Source organism: Lepisma saccharinum, chromosome 11 (assembly GCF_977018435.1).
Source record: "Lepisma saccharinum chromosome 11, izLepSacc3.1, whole genome shotgun sequence".
Taxonomy (NCBI): Eukaryota; Metazoa; Arthropoda; class Insecta; order Zygentoma; family Lepismatidae; genus Lepisma; species Lepisma saccharinum.
In genome coordinates, this window is record NC_139239.1 from 65,951,038 (window position 1) to 65,967,842 (window position 16,805).

The 16,805-nt window shown below is 35.5% G+C and overlaps 1 protein-coding gene across 14 annotated transcripts in view; it reads left to right on the plus strand.

Annotated features, from left to right (window-relative positions):
* CaMKII (Calcium/calmodulin-dependent protein kinase II) overlaps window positions 1-7,216 on the plus strand; it is a 394,054-nt gene extending 386,838 nt beyond the window's left edge. For 13 of the 14 annotated variants that reach the window (XM_083131299.1, XM_083131301.1, XM_083131303.1 and 10 more), the window contains 2 exons: window positions 2,860-2,974; window positions 3,812-7,216. In XM_083131299.1, coding sequence (XP_082987425.1) covers window positions 2,860-2,974; window positions 3,812-3,941 — 245 coding nt within the window. In that variant the 3' untranslated portion in view covers window positions 3,942-7,216. The remainder of the gene's footprint in view (window positions 1-2,859; window positions 2,975-3,811) is intronic. The other variant, XM_083131300.1, reaches the window with a different exon arrangement.
* Window positions 7,217-16,805: the final 9,589 nt, after the last annotated feature.

The window sequence follows — 16,805 nt, forward strand, 5'->3', positions numbered from 1 at the left end:
TACAAAGGTTTATAAATAAAAGAGAGTGTGATTCATGTCTTCAATATGGCATTCTCTGCAGCCTAGCTTGAAATGTCAGGCAGCTCTTAAAATTTGTGTTTACCATAAATTATGGTCTCTGTTGATATATATATATAGACACGTATAGGCATAGTATATTAGTACTTGGCTTTGGCTGTACTTAATTTTGTCCCTGTTTTGTTAGCTTCTTATAAATTTTGTTATATTTTGTAATTTATGTTAAATCATTTAATTTTATATACTTTTATGTGCATGAGAGAGAATATTTTTAATAATATTAATTTGCAGTTTTAGATCAGCTGCATTATTGCTGTTATGCTAACAAAGTATATGAGTTATGCAATGTACATTGTTTAACAATATCGTGAGTTGAAATATAATTTAAAGGCACAAAAGGAAAGTTTGCACTTGAAGAAAAATTTGTGTTAAGACTCAGTATGGGCCTAACAGTACGTAAAAAAACTGAAAACATACAAAATGGTAACAAATACACCAGTTTCATGAGAGAAGAAATACTATTCTTGCTATAGAACTTATATGCCATAAGATATTAATACACACAAATACACAAAATGTACAGTTTATTTAATTCAATTAATTTTGGAGCCCACTGTCACCATCCCACAATGTAACTTGTACTTTTCAACTTGGTGGACTTTGGTCTACATTATTGTGTGGATGGGCTGTGCTACTTGAACAAGTAAAACCAAGCAGTGACAAACGATTCATTATTGCAGGGCACCTAGTGGCCATTATCATTACAATGCAGACCGTAGCCATAATTTATCTCCAGGAGGAGCTCACGGGTTATCAGGGGGGGCTTTGTAAATCATGTCCATTTTCAAAAGGTTAACAATGTTAAATGAAGGTAAATTATGTGTGGGGGGAGGATCTTCATTAAGTTACATAAAGTTTAGAAATATCACACAAATACTACATTTTCTCTATATCTTTTAAAATATCACTTGAAGTGTTAATTGGCTGCTACTGAAATCATCCCTTACTACACACTCCATACTGCATTTGATGGTACATATATTTATATTACACAAGACAAGATGGATAATATTGAATCATAGCCTACCGTACATTCCACTCCCCTGCCGAAACAATAAAACTCCCCTTCGTTCCCAAAACTTGGGAGCTGTTAACCTTTGATGCAGATGTGGAGGGAATTTGCATAATGACATCAAAGTCACAGATTTCTGTATAAATGGAAGGTCGCAACAGGGGCAACGAAAGTACAGATAAAGAAGCTACCCTGTGAAGAAACTTTCTGAAGTCTAGAGAAGAGAATCTCCTAAATACTTGCCGCTACTTACACTACTTCTTATAAATAAGATGAACGAATGTAATAGCTGTTTTTCATGCTCCCTGAATTTATCGTTCACCAAAGTTGTGAGCAATAATTTATATATGCTGTCTACATTTTCACTTTTCACTGCAAATTAAATTACACAAAATAGTTTTACCTAATGTCAAGGGGGCTGACGGTAGTTCCAGGGGGCTCCTGGCCCCTGCCTGGTTACGGGCCTGAATAGTAACAAGTTTGGATGACTGTGATCACCAAAATTAATTGAATTAAATAAACTGTTACATGGATCTGTAATATATTCTGCGTATATTAAAAAAAAAATACTATTAAGCACATTAGCATTTTCAATATAAAAGAACATCTTGGACAAGGTGGTAAACATATTGAGTTTAACTATGTCAGCAGGGGCAAGCAATACATTTATTTTTCCAAAACAGTGCTGCCTTCTCATAAAAACACTGCTTCAGTTTGAAAATCTCACATTCCTATAACAAGCTTAAACCAGTCTTGCATGTCATTCCAATTCCCTTATGATAAATAATGCAGATTACACTGATAGGAAATTACACATGTCAACTATATAATTTTAGGCTGGCAACTCAGATTCTTCCAGACACCCATGGTTTAACTTACAAGAGAAAAATGTACTAAATAATGCATAATACTAAATACGATATTGACAAATGAGTGCTTGTTTTTAAAAAATAAACTATAGTTATATGGTTATAAGAAGTATCATATTGGAAGCAATGTGTGCATCTACATTGGGTTCGGGTAAGTACCATGTTATATGTTGGAATTGCTGGTGCATACCTTTTTTGGCTTTGTAAATACTATGGTTGAGCTGATACTAATGATGATCTATCAATATTAGCTGATAGTATCAGAAAGTATAGTTTGGATATTATTTACCAATACTTTCCTGCCATTTTGGTCTTTGGTGGGGTCTGCAAAAATGCTGCTCAACACATTCAAAGATTTTCATTATTGTGGAAATTATGCAGAATTTGAAATTTCCATTTATTTTGCACCAGTGTGAAAAACTATTTTGTGATTTCATGATGGGTATTTTGATATTCTGATGCAATTCTTGAATATTTTGAATCAAACTTCTGATAGATTGATGCTTATATACTTTTATTGTTACAATTTTCAAGCATTTGTATCAGTATATCTGAAAATTGGAAAGAGTTTTGGCATTGGTACGGGCATCGGCTCAGCCCTACTATACTCTATCCTGGGAATATCTTGAGCAAGCAAACTAAAACAAGTCACTTCACAAGTAGCAACTTGAGAGGGCTCTACCAATAAATGCAAAGAGGGGAAGTAAGAGCATGAAGACAAAAAATGCAGCTACCAGTGCACTGGCTTGCTCCCCTTCTCTTTTGTTTTGCATGGCCTTGCTCCACAGATTCCCGGGATGGAGTCCAAATACTTGACTAATACCCAACCCTCAAATATACTAACAGCCATAACAAGAGTAAAGGAAGCAGCAGTTTTTTTCTCTTGCCTTTCCTTTCCAGTGCTAGGGAAGAATTGTAAAGCAGTGAACACAACTATTCTCAATCCACATGTGCACTTGTTGGGGGAGGATGCAGCATGCATTGCATATGTGAGGCTCACGCAGTACATGGACAAGTAAGTAGCATGTTATTTTAAGGTGACTCCAATTAAATACAATTTAAATGGGGATCTTCAATTGTATTATTTGAGCTCCTGCATGACCAGATGCTTAGCACTTGCCTTTGGTGTGAGAGGTGCGAGGTTTGATCCTTGTTGGGAGCTTCAAAACTTTGATCTTGACTCAACACTGGGGAGCTACTTGAAAGAAATAGTAGTGCATTCTGGTCTATAAAACCAGATGAAGCACTGGGATTCATAGTGCTGATTTCTCTTAAGAGACCTTTAACCTTAAAAGGACTGTTGTGCCACAAAGAAAAATTGGATGATAATTATCTTGTTGCATAAATAATGCTTGGACTTCAAATTGAATTGGGAAGTGCGGTCGTTCGTTCAGCAGGGTATCGGATTACCATGTGGGAGCTCCATGTTTAATTCCCAGGGTGGGTGATCTAAGGTTGGAATTGTTCCAGCCATGTCCCTGCATAAAGTAGTTCTGGGGTTCACCCAGCCTCAAATAAAAGTGTAGCTGGGGGAGCCGTAAAGGCAGCCTTAGTAATGACTCTGCATGTTTATGATTTTTATAGTTTTGAATTGTTAAGATATTTTAACTTTGGTTACTTCGAATAATATTAATTATGTCAAACAATTGTAAAAGAAAAGGCCGTTAATTGAACTTGGTAAGCTTTCATCTTAAAAATGCATCGTACAACCTACTAATGATGGGTGATGAATGGCCACAGGATGTGGGCAATAATAAAAGGTGTTGGTTGCTTTTTTTCTTTTTTCACATCAAGAAATAAATTTATTGTTTCTGCACGTGCAAGTAATAGTTTTGTTGTCCTCTATTTGCAGGCAAGGCCAAGCTCACACTCAGCAGTCTGAAGAAACAAGAGTTTGGCACAAGAGAGATGGCAAATGGCAGAATGTTCATTTCCACAGATCAGGCTGTGCTTCTTCCCCCTTTGCCTTCGCCCATAAGTAACACACCATGGCATTTGCAGCCAACAACACCACTTGTGCACTGCATTGTTGCCATTTCTACACAGGGTGCCATTTTGCCCCAAACTCCCTGTACTTGGCAACAGTGAGAGAGAGGTCACCAGGAATTGTTTTGAGACTTCACTCCATAGATTAAGTCAGTATTAATTAATTAGGCCATAGTCTCAATGTAAAAGTAAATTATAATCAACTTAAATACTATCATTGGATGTGTTAATTTGTATGTTTAAAGGAAAGAAATATCATTTACATGAGACAAACTGTCCACCTCAACATCTGTGTCTAATTTAAGATAAAACAAGTGTACATGTTACACGCAGCCACCATTCACTCTTTACACGTAACACAAATGAAATAAAGGAAAAAAAAAGGTACATATAATATATTAATGTTGTAAGCTTTGAAATACAGTTAAGGCTTCTTTTATTCATTTTATTTAAGCAAATTGAGGATTCACTTAATCCATACAAAAACCAGTGTTTTTGCCAGAAATGTTTGTGCGAATATCTTCATGATGACTATACTGAGTCAGATCCTACTCTCCTCCTCTCGTGGAGCTACTACTGGCTGTTAGACGCCATGTTCTCACTGTTGCCATTGGGCTGCCTCGAGTCTTGTTCAATTTCTAGAGGACGGTTTCATCCTACTTCTCTTGTTATGGTTCAGCTTTTGGATGTGAACTTGGGTTTATGAGTGTGCGCTGCATTTAGTATTAGATGTTTTCAAAACCTGATGTCGTTGGAGTCAGTTCCATGAACTGTTTCCCCCTGTTTTGGCCTAATTGTCATCATGAATTATTAATATGTAAAGAACCTTGTGTAATTCCTCAACTGAATGAGCTGAAAATAAGAGAATAATAATTATATAAAAAGAGAGAAATGGTGAGAATAAGAAGTGATTCTTGCTACTTTTGCGGGAATTGTTCATCAAAAGATGCAAATGCATAATAGTTTCCTCTTGTACTTAAGTGTTTGTCAAGAAAAAAAGGAGTTCTACTACAGTTTTAAATCAAAAAAACTTTTCATATAGAATTTTCTTGTATAACTGCTCCCTGTCATTTAATTGTGAAGTGAATTGCTGATTAGGTATATAATTGTAATATATATATACATATATAATGTCATATACATATATCGTCAATCTTTATAATCAGGGCTAAATATTAACTATGGTTGCTTACCCAAGACCTCAGTGAATTATTAGTTTCAATTTATTTTTACACCCAGCTTGTTTACATAATGTGTGTTTTAATGATAATTAGCTGGGCACAGTGATATGGCTTCTGCTTTTAAAAAAGTACTGTTGTGGCCAATTTTGTTTTGCCTACAGAAGGATGAGGAAAACAAATATCAGTGGTTTCACCTGATGCATTATCCTAATTAAGGTTGTCCTATTTAGATAGTCTCCCTTTAGGATTAATATAGGGACTTCTGGCATAGAGATGCAGCATAAAGTTTGTACACTGTCCAGTAAAAGCTATTTTTTTTTTAAGTGCTTATTCCCTAAAATGGAAAACTTCCTACTGTTCATAATTATGAAAGATCTGAATTTTTGAATGATACATGATAGTTAAGTGTCTAAATGAAAGACTGTCTTGCGAATATTTATGAAATTTGGTATATATATATATAGCTGATGTAGTAGTCGGTGGTTTGAAAAAATGCCTTTGTGGGTGGGGTGTTTATATCATACATTAATTGGATAATGGTCAATGCATATGGATTTAAAAGTAAAAATTCAGGTGCACGTAATATTTGAGAAATGTTTTGCATCAGGTGGTACCTAAATTTAATTTCTTTTCTGGATGTTTTTTTTCCCAACTTACGTAGGGAAACAAAGTACTATTTTGGTGTGTTAATCAACATAAACTCTTTAAGAAGTAAGTATAGAAAATTGTAATAAATCTTTAAAACAGCTTGAACAATTTTAAGAAATGGTGAAGATATTAAAGAGCCTTGATATTCATTGTTATTGATTTTGTTGTTGACAATTTCCCACGTTTACTTATGATGGTGTCATCTCGTTATAGGTGTGTAGGATGTTATATAAATATTGGCAACTTTATGCAGGCCAAATGGATAATTTCTGATGTGATATAATGCAGTATGAGCCCTCTTTCATTATTTGTACAAGGAATTGTGATAGTTGTTTCATTTTGACATGAAATTAGTATATATATATATATCTGTGTGTGTGTGGCCTGTGGATGACTATGGTGACTTTCACGCTAGTCGTTATGTTACAATTTTGTTTTGTCATTTTTATGAAGATTGTACTAAAATGTGAAAATCTCTTTGCAACATCAACACTCAAGTTTTCCCCTCATTTTCAAATAAGAGCACCCCATGGACTTATTTTGTGTAGAGTTATCTTCTATGTTTTGTGATACGTGATAATGCCAAAACCTTGAGACCTGTAGCTAATGTAGCAGAAAAATAAACATTAAAGAAATACTGATAGTGAGGACTCATTCTTAAAATAATGAATGAAACGAGGATGTGTGATTTCTTCATTCATTTTGGTACATTCATTTTTCCTACCCAATAAATATATAAAATATGATAAAATAAATTTCCAAAGGCTTATTGTATCTTACAAAGTCAGGTGTGTATATAAAAAGATTTTATGCAAGCTTATTGTTGGTGCTCATAGAGTAAATGTGGTTTAACCAGTAGTACTACTACTTTAAGTTTCAACTTGTAAAATAGAAAAGATTGTAATGATTTACAGAAACATTAATTTTTTTTCTAGAAATTATTTATAATGATTTGTATGTATATTAAGAGAAGTTTTATTTTGCAGCTTTGTCTCTTGCATATTATACCTCCTTTTTTGTTACATTTGGTTAAGGAATAAACTATGTGTAAGTTTTTTTTTGTTAATGTTTATAGTGCCATCATAGTTATAAGGATCAATTGTCAGAAACATGCTGACCCAAGTCTTTATATGCTCTCTATATGTATATTTATTTGTAATTTGTAATAATCCTCTCAGAGTTGTTTGAGATCAAAGCAAAGAATATTATTTTAATTTTCTTTGCTTGCTTGTTTTGTTTTTCAAAAAGAAACAATGTAGAAATTTATATAAGCCTTGTAAGGTATTTGTATCACAAAGCATGTTAAAACTTCAGCATACACCTCAATTTATCATCTGTACTGTGAATTATATTGTACATTTTATATGTAAATCCTCTTTGTGATGCACTTATTACACATTATTATGAAGGTAATGAAAGTGTAATTTAAAATTTTGACCAAATGAGACCTTTCATTTCTCCACATTGCCATTGTGTTGCCTTTTTCTATTGGATACTTAAGTAAGGGACGACATGCCCTTTAGTATAGTGTTCCACCGTATGTGGAAGAGGACAAGTCGTACTGAACTGTTTGATGTGTGTATGTTACAAATCGCATTGATAATATTCTTTATCTTGCATCTGTATTTGCTCACCCAAACGTCCACACACACCATATGATTTATGACAAAACCAATGCAATTTCAACCATGTAGAGTTCCTAACTTAACCAGGGCCATCTTTTCTAAATTTTCCCAACATGTAAATTAGAAATTGTTAAATTTAGTGTCCATAAAATACAACCTTGTAAGAATACAGTAAAAATATTGTCTTAATATTTTTTAAAAATATCTAAAGTAAGCAATGGATCTTCTTTTCATGATTGGAAAGTAGGTGAAGATTCATTGTCTATAGTATACATGTGAGGTTATAAGAAAATATTAATGACTTTTCTGCAATTTCTATTGCCCTGAGTGAGTAAAGTAATCAAATGGTAATGAAAATCCATAATAAACTTACTACCCCTGTCCCCAAAATCCTTTTCTTATACAAGCAGGGGCATAGAACAGGGATTTTATCTGTGTGTATGTTCTTTACCTATTTATCTGATCATTGAAGAATATCTACTTCTAATCTGCGTAATTTCAAAATATATTTATTACCTTCAATCCGTAAATTGTCATGTGCTAAAATAACATAACATTTTTTGTAATTTACATAAACTGTAGATGATGTACGAAACATTAATAATAGTAAATATACCAGATGAAATAGTACAACTAGGTTTTCACACTGTTGTCATTTTGATAGTTTGAAATGCAAAAAGGTTAAGATAGGATTTTTTTAGAGTTTTAATGTGTGGTGTAATTGCTAAAATGCCTAATTGTTCTTCGTAGAAATTTGTTGCAACTGTTTTGCAAAATATGTCCAGTCAGGATGCATTTTCTGAATAGTCATAAACTGTGTGAATGGATACCATAGAGATTTTCAGCTTGCTGAGGAAAATGTGTACGATATACAATAACATTTTAAAAACGTTGAAATTTTTTCCACATGGCATCAGCATCATAAATAGTATTGAAAACCAATATCAAGACATCTACCTTAAAAACTATCTGAATTTATAAAGAATTCAACTCATTTTTAAGGTGCATGTCTCGACATTAGTCTTTTATGCTATTCATGTTGGAATAACACATTACGCTCTAAAAATGCATTGTTGAACACACTAAGTATAATCAGAAAGAAACAATTAGATGTCAAAAAATTCAGTTTCCAGTATGATTTAAATATCCAAAAATGGTGAACCTGCTAAGAACATTTTTCTAGTTAGGTATGCACAATGACAGAGGTGTCATCTGTCCATTTTAATTAAAATTAAAATTATAATTCTGTAACTGGCAATGATAGGCAAATTTTTACTGAGAATTATTTCCTTAATTATTACAATTCATTTCCTTTCTCCTGATGCAAGTATGTTTTCCAAATACACCTTTTGTGTGTGTTCAAATTTTGCTTTTTCAAGTTAGGCAGTCCTTTCTTGTACTTGAGGACCTGCAAAATTCTCTGTCCAAATTGATACTTCTTGGCTATAAAGGTAACTTTTTTGAGGAAATTCTGTTCACATGTATTCAGACTTCAAATACACTTTCTGCATGTATTGTTTCTGTCTCATTGCTGTCAATTTATAATAATCGCAGCAAGAGGGAAGTTGGTGGGCTTAAAATGTCCATCTATAATGGATGTTACTTTCTTCATGTGGATAATATCTACGAGTGGTTATTTTGCTTCTGCATGGTGTTGGAAAGTTTGTGGTCATTTTGCTTGGTACATCATATAGTTACTTCTTAATGATCCAAGTCGTATTCTTCCTGTATGAGATGTGGCATGGCACAGACATCTTAAATGCAATCTTCCTTTGTTTAGACAATATTTGGTCATGGTAATGTACAGTGCAATCAGGAGCATCCCTAGGATTTTTGCAATTTGGTAGGGGGCAGGGAGCAAGCATGGCTTCCCCTGAAACACTGCTTCAGTTTGAAGTTATGGCATTCCTGAAGCAATCTGTGCCAGTCTTTCTTGTGATTATCAGTCCTATAATAACCAACATGTATAACTGAGACTAAAAAGAAATTACATGTGTGAAATATGCAATTTTAGCCGGACATCCATTTTCCATGGGAGCCAATGCGCTCCTCTCACATATGCCCAGGGTGGTATTTGTAGGGGGGATGGGGGGATTTCCCCACTCTGGGTACTTGTCCCCCTCTGCTTGCTAAATTTTATCCATGGGGGATATGTTATATGGCATGAAGTCGTTATCTCATGTTGTCCCTGGACAGCCAGTAGAATCCCCCCCCCCCTCCCTGGAAATTTCTTAAATACCACACTGCATATACCTATGGCTGTGACACCATCCAGCCCTACGTCAAGAAAATCACTGAACATAATCCTTATGCTGCAGATCAAGTAGCTAATTTTAAGCAGCATTACTACCAGTTTCTCACAATGTATTAGCATGACTAAGAAAGGAGCACCTTAAGATGCCAGAGGTAAGATTCCCAATAGCATACATAGCCTAATGCTGTCACATTGTAATCGAGAGGTCCTGGATTTTTTTCCTGGTGGGGATGATATGCACAGTGGTTCAGATTCCACCTACAACTGTAGCTTCAGTCCTGTTTAGTCTATCAGCATAAAGTTGACCAAAGAGAAACTGCCAAACTTTGCTTTGCTTAACCTTTTCAGTCCCTAGTTTCCTATTCGTGAAAAACGTTACAAACCAACATCATTTCAATTTGGGTACCTAATGTATGTTAACAAAATTTCAAAAATATTTCCTTCACTAGATATCGTATGAAGTTATACACATGAGCTTTGAGAAAAATTGCTTCAGTATAACTTGAAAAAGTAACAAATGATGCTATTGACTGCTAAGTTTTTATGTACACAATCATATACAAGGGAACCGAATAGGAATGTCAAAGTTTAGCATTATATACCATGATCTTGTAATGAAGGCAACAATCATAGGATATCAAATAATAGAGTAATTCATCTGATGCCCGTTCAGTTTATTGGCAACCATCAAGAACCTCGGAAAGAAAGAAAATTAGAGAACTGGATGAGCCCTGCTTCAAACCCAGGACTTACCAGCTGAAAATTATAACAGCCAAATTATCATATGAAACTTCAACACCCTTACTGCAGAAGGGAAATAATAAATGCTACTTGCAGGTAGTTTGCAAAATTCCAATGAGTCGGCACTACTCACATCGTGCATATGAAGAAAAGAGTAACATTTCATCAAGATGAAGACTATGGTCTGCAACAACTTGAGTCTAGCACGGACCAAAAGTTGCAACACTCAAAGAGGAATATGCATTTCCAGAAACTAAGGACTACCTTCCAGTTTGTTATTTCCAAAACAAGAAGTTAGTTATTAGGATCTATACTTACCTATTTAACAATGTAAAAAGAGACGTAGCTGGTGAAGGGGTTTATATACTATAGTTTCAACAGAATAGTCAGACTAATTTCTATATTCAAACTTCAACTTGTATCTGTGGGAAGCAATATATGAGATTTACAGATGATGTAACTCGCATACCATTCTTTTTCATATACCATAGACATTAAAACTTACGTTGTTGCATTTCTTTAACTTGACTAAACATCCGAAGAGAGGCGAATAAAGTAGTATGTATTGACATGTCGAATAACTCATTTTTTATGTTTAAGAATCTCCCTTTTATCAAATAAAGCATATACCTACCCTACAGCAAAGAATATCTGCCCAATAGATAGCATCGTCACTTCTAACATTGTCATTTGCTTATCCAAACTTTTAGGGGTCAAGTTTATACATATACAAAACTAAACAACAACAACTCATACATTGCAAATAATTCTGAACATGACATTATTTGGATTGTTGTTGAATTGTTCTTTATTTTGTATCCAAAACTGTATTATTGTTATAATAATCAGACAAAACACCATTCCATTGTTGCCTTCATATTACAAAAGCAAAAGAGAATTTATCTCTAGAGGTTAACCATGCTTTGATGTTCCAAATGTACCAAAATTCTTGATTGCATTCTATCACGTGAAAAACTTGCACAAAGATAAATATCCATTGGCTGTAGTTTTATCTTCAGAGGGTGATCGAGATTGAGACCCAGGTCAATTTTTCACCATATCATGAGAAGGATGCTCTTCCAATATTGTTTCTTCAGCACACCTTGAAGTATATACAACAACATGCAATATGCAAAGTGGAAAAGTCCAGAAAAAGACGTATGCAAAATCTTGCAAAAAGAAAATTGAAATTCCTAAACCAGAACAAAATTTACATTTTTGGAACATTCATTCTTATCTTGATTCTCCCATGCATACAAATATCGCACCTTGTATAGGCTATAATATTGCGATGTGCTTTTCTTATTTGAAAATCGTGTTTGGATATTCAATCAATGAAATTAGTTGGGTACAGTATGCAGTACAAGTCCATGTTGCATATCTGGTGCAATACCAAATGCATTGTACTTACTCAAAATCACCTGGTTGTTAATATATTTGGGGGGAAAAAAGATGGCCCTTGTCTTGGAGCAGTTAGGTACAGTTTTGTTAGATAAGAGGAGGATATTGCAGTCAAGACTGTGAATTTGAAAGCAAAGAATACATATCCTCTCTCATTAATATTGTATGATGCTCTAATATGGATACTAAAATTAAACACGGTTGCAAGTATTTTTTTCTAGAACAGTTTTTTAATTTTTTTTTTTATTATTATACATGTATAACCCTAAAGACTTGAATCTACTTGGCCATTCTCAGTTTCTCATTGTCAATATAAAGTAAGGAGTATTAGCAATTAAGGAATTGAGAGAGCTATGAAAAGTGATAAAAGCATTTATTGATGATGATATCTTTCACTTGAAGGTGGTTGGAAAGAAGCATTGGTATCCTGCATGTCTTAATATTTTTCCTATATACTTTTTTTCTTGCCACGAAAATCTTTTATGGAAATAAATAATGTCAAGTCCAGAAGTAGGTTTGTGTGTTATTGTTTTCCCTTTAAACAATCTGCCCAACATATTTAAATTCATTTATATTTTGTTTTTATAAATAGCAATATCACAAATGATACATTTGTAATGGATAGGGCTAGGATTTTGATGACCTAAAAATTCGTAAAAAATGCCCTTAAAAAGATGCATTTATGACCTAAAAATTGCCAAAAAATGACTTTAAAAATTACCTAAAAACCGTTAAAAATTCCAAAGTAAAATTTTATTTGCACTTCAAATTACAGCAACTCTAGTATGAAACTTTTGACAAATTATGAGAGGTTACTGTTCAGTTTTGAGTTGCAGTGTGTAACAAATATTTTCTGTAAATTTTCAAAAAGAAATGAATGACGATTGTCAGCTAGCACACTTTCATACATAGAAAAGCTCCTTTCAACATCAGAGGTAATAGGGGCATATTTAAAACATACAATGTCACTTGGTTCTAATTCGGTTTCAGAGTCTGGCAATGAAAACATTTTCCCACACAATACGTCACGAATAGAACATATTATTGTGTATCCTGCATTTTATCCTAGCACTTTCTGCATCTTTTCTCTCACTTGTATTCCAACAGTACCTGGAACTGCTTCCAAATTATCCTGAACTTTGTTAAGGACATTAACTTGATCAACCAATGTAGCTCCAGATGTCTCGAGTGAAGTTATGGCAGAAGGTAGGAAGCCGAAGTTGGACTCTATATAGCATAATTTCCCCTCCATTTCGGGATCAGCCAAGAGTTCCTGTGCTGGTCTTATACACAATGCTTCACTGCTGTTGAACGAGGTTACAACTTCTTTTACAACTTTATAATTTTCACAATAGAAACCACAAGCCTCTAACCATGTACCCCATCTAGTAAGAATAGGAGCTGGTGGCAAAGGCACATCAGGTGCATGAGACCTAAAAGCTAACACTCGTGATGGGGACTTGAGGAAAATCTTCTTAATGTTTGCAATCAGTTGGTCTACATCAGAAAAGTGACTTCGCAGTTCTTCAGCAATACGGTGACACGCATGTGCAAGACATGTTACATGTACCATTTTCGAGTACAGACCTTTCAGAGAATTCCCTGCTTTAACCATGTAAGGTGCCGCATCTGTTATGAAAAGCAACACCTTGTCATATTGAATGCCGTCGGGCCACAATAACTGCATCGCGTTATTGAAAACTTTGCTGATCGTTGAATAATTCAATTTTTCTAGACATTCACAATTTATTAGAAACACTTGAGTAGACTCGGATTCCTGCATCGTACCAATCACTACATTTGCAATGCACCGTCCGAGTGAGTCTGTACTTTCGTCAATTGACACCCATATTTTTTTACCACGAATTTTCTGCCGAATTTGATCCATTGTTTGGTTGTAGCATTTCTTGACATAATTTTTCCTTAGTGTGGAAGAATCTGGTATCGATTTCCCAGTATGTTTTTCCAAAAATGCTCGAAGTTTAGGATTATTTAGTTTACTTAGAGGAATGTCAGCAGAAATAAAAGCGTCGCACAGTTCTTCAGAAATAACAGAGGATTTGGAGGAACACTCGCCCATTAACAATTGCACCGTCCTCTTCTGATCTTGAATTTGCTTCAGAGCTGCCTTGTGTTTCTCGCGGTTGACATGTTGCTCCACCGTGAATTTCTTTTCCGCAGCAACTCTTACACCACAAAGCTGACAGAATAATACTGATCCGTCCGTACTGAACGTATTTTCACCATACTGGGACACAAACTGTTTTAATTTGTACTGTGTACTTTGCTTGGTTTTTGGCATCTTGTCCAATGCTTCGAAAACCTGCTCTACTGAACACTGCACCAAAGTAAATTCTCGCAATAAACAGGAACTTCGACAATGGCCAGATCACACGTTCCATCCATTCACTTTCAAGGAACACAACAATTGGTCTGAGCAGATTAGAAGATAAGATTAGGCAGGGCAACAACTTTCTTCTCCTGGGGCAAAATTGCGAGCTGTTTTGAACTTCTAACAATTGAATTTCATTGTAAGGAAATCGTTATATTCGTGTTGTTTATTTTCTTCTGAGACGGATGGAAGGTAGCTGCGGTTTCACATATTTTAAATTGTCTAGGGAAGATATGAAAAAATAGGATATTTATTCATCTTAATCCTTTCACGTTAATGCTGCCCATGCACTCGCAGCGTACAAGTTCTCTGGAAAACTAAGAAAATAAAAAAATGACCAAAAAATGACTTATACAACCCATAATGGCAAAAAATGCAAAAAAATGCCCCAACAAATAGTGCTTAAAAGTTTCAGCATGACATGAAACATATAAATATTAAAAGATTTGGGTTTCTTATTCACCAGAAAAAAAGATGCAATTTCATCAAAATCCTAGCCCTAGTAATGGATATACGAGGTGTCGCTAGAAAGACACCGGACTGTTGCTACAAAATCTTTTAGTGGTTATTTTATACAATACAAACATTATCCCCTTCAAAGTGCTCCCCTGTACTATCGATACACCGCTCCATTCGAATCTTCCATTGCTGGAAGCAGTGCTGGAAATCATTTTCTGAAACCATGTTCATGACCTCCGTCGCTTTTCTTTTCACAGATCCTATGGTCGTAAATCTGGTTCCTTTCAGTGCTGATTTGACCTTTGGGAATAAAAAAAAAGTTGCCCTGAGAAAGATCCTGTGAATAGGATGGATTTTCTAACACTGGGATCCCATGCTTGGCCAAACAAGCCTTGACTGACAATGCCGTGTGGGCAGGAGCATTTTCCTGACTAAGAATCCGTGACTTGCCTTGCCACAAATCAGGTTGTCATCTTCTTACTCACTCACGAAGGGTCGTCAGCACCGTAATGAAATAATGTTGGTTGACAGTTTGACCTTCGGGTACCCAATTCGAATCAATTCACCGACATTTGCAATGTTTGATTCCGTTTTTGACATGCAAGGCCGTCCAGGACGCAAGTCATCCGCGATCACTTCTAGTTACTTTAAACCTTTAAAACCCCATAAACACTTGCGTGCGTGATAAACACTCATCTCCGTACACTTCATCCAACAAACCATAAGTTTCTGTGGCAGATTTTCCGAGTTTCATAAGAAACTTCACATTGATACACTGTTCCACTTTCACACTTAACATTTTTTCGACGGAGCACAGATGTACGGTTCACTTCGTACACAAGCTACAGCGGAATTGAGCGCCGTGCACCTTGGACAATCACACAGTCGATAGGCAGGATATCATGTTATACACTCATGCACCGCTTTAGCTTGACGTGCTTGCCGTTTGTCGACAGCAATATCAATCCGTTTTTTTTCTAGGCACACCTCGTAGTAAGCATTGAATTTCAGTTCATTGTTTTTTTGGTGTTTTCCTTCAGCATGGAGAATTACTTGTATGTAAAATATTTGTAACCACATCAACGTACATTCATACTTGCTTATACAAATTCAGGATGATGGGGCCTCCCCGATGGTGAATTGTTAGCATCGTTGCCTTGTAATCAAGGGGTCCCGTCCCGGGTTCAATACCTGGTGGAGGCACAAGTGGTTCGGAACCCTCTTTAAACTGTAGGTCCAGTCCCAATTAGCCTTACTGTGCATAAAGTGAACATAAAACACCAACTCAAACAAATTCAGGATGGTTAATGGTCGTTAAACTTGTCTAGAAACAGATTTTGTGAGTGCGTGTCTAACACCTCCAAGACACTAGGGTCCAGATCGGACACTATAATGTTTTGCTGTAATTTTCTGGGTGTGTAAATAACAACCTGTGGTGTAACAGCCCGAGAGTGCCAGTGCCTACCTACTGACTGCTGGCCTCACTCCCACCAGGTGAGAGACCATCCAACAAGTTACGGCATGATGTATGGTCAACACGAGAACCCCCCAGTCATTGTTGGTTTTCTATGAAGGGGCTACGCTACTCATTCGTAGATCCCGAATTTCCTCACGGTTGTGGCCACTGGCCCCACACAAACCTAAATCTCAGTAGAGAAATTGTTACACTTCTCAGGGAGAGACAAACCTGCATGTATCTGGGGCCCAAAGCTTGCACCTTCAACCACAAAGCCATGGTGCAGGGCTTCCTGGAGTGTAGTGATAGTAATATGTAGGGAACGGATTTCTAGTTCCATACCTATATTTTTGCTACATCCTAGACGTATGCTACTTAGAGATCTTTGTGTTTCATGTATATGGCAACCCTCTACTGAAATTCTATAGAACCTAAAATGCCTAAGTGAACTACAAATTCCTCTAAATGCCTAAAGAGCCCTGTTTATACCTTTAAAATGCCTTTTAAACATTTCGCGAAAGTTTAAAAATAATTTTTATTAAGAACAATCCTTAATTTCCACCACATAGGTTTCAGACTCTTGAACAAATCTGAGGGAAGAAGAAACAATGCAACAGCAAAGAGTATCAGCGTCTGTGCAAATTTCCACCATCTTCCAGCCTACTTCATGAAATTGGAAAAATGTGGAGTGAACTCACTGGAT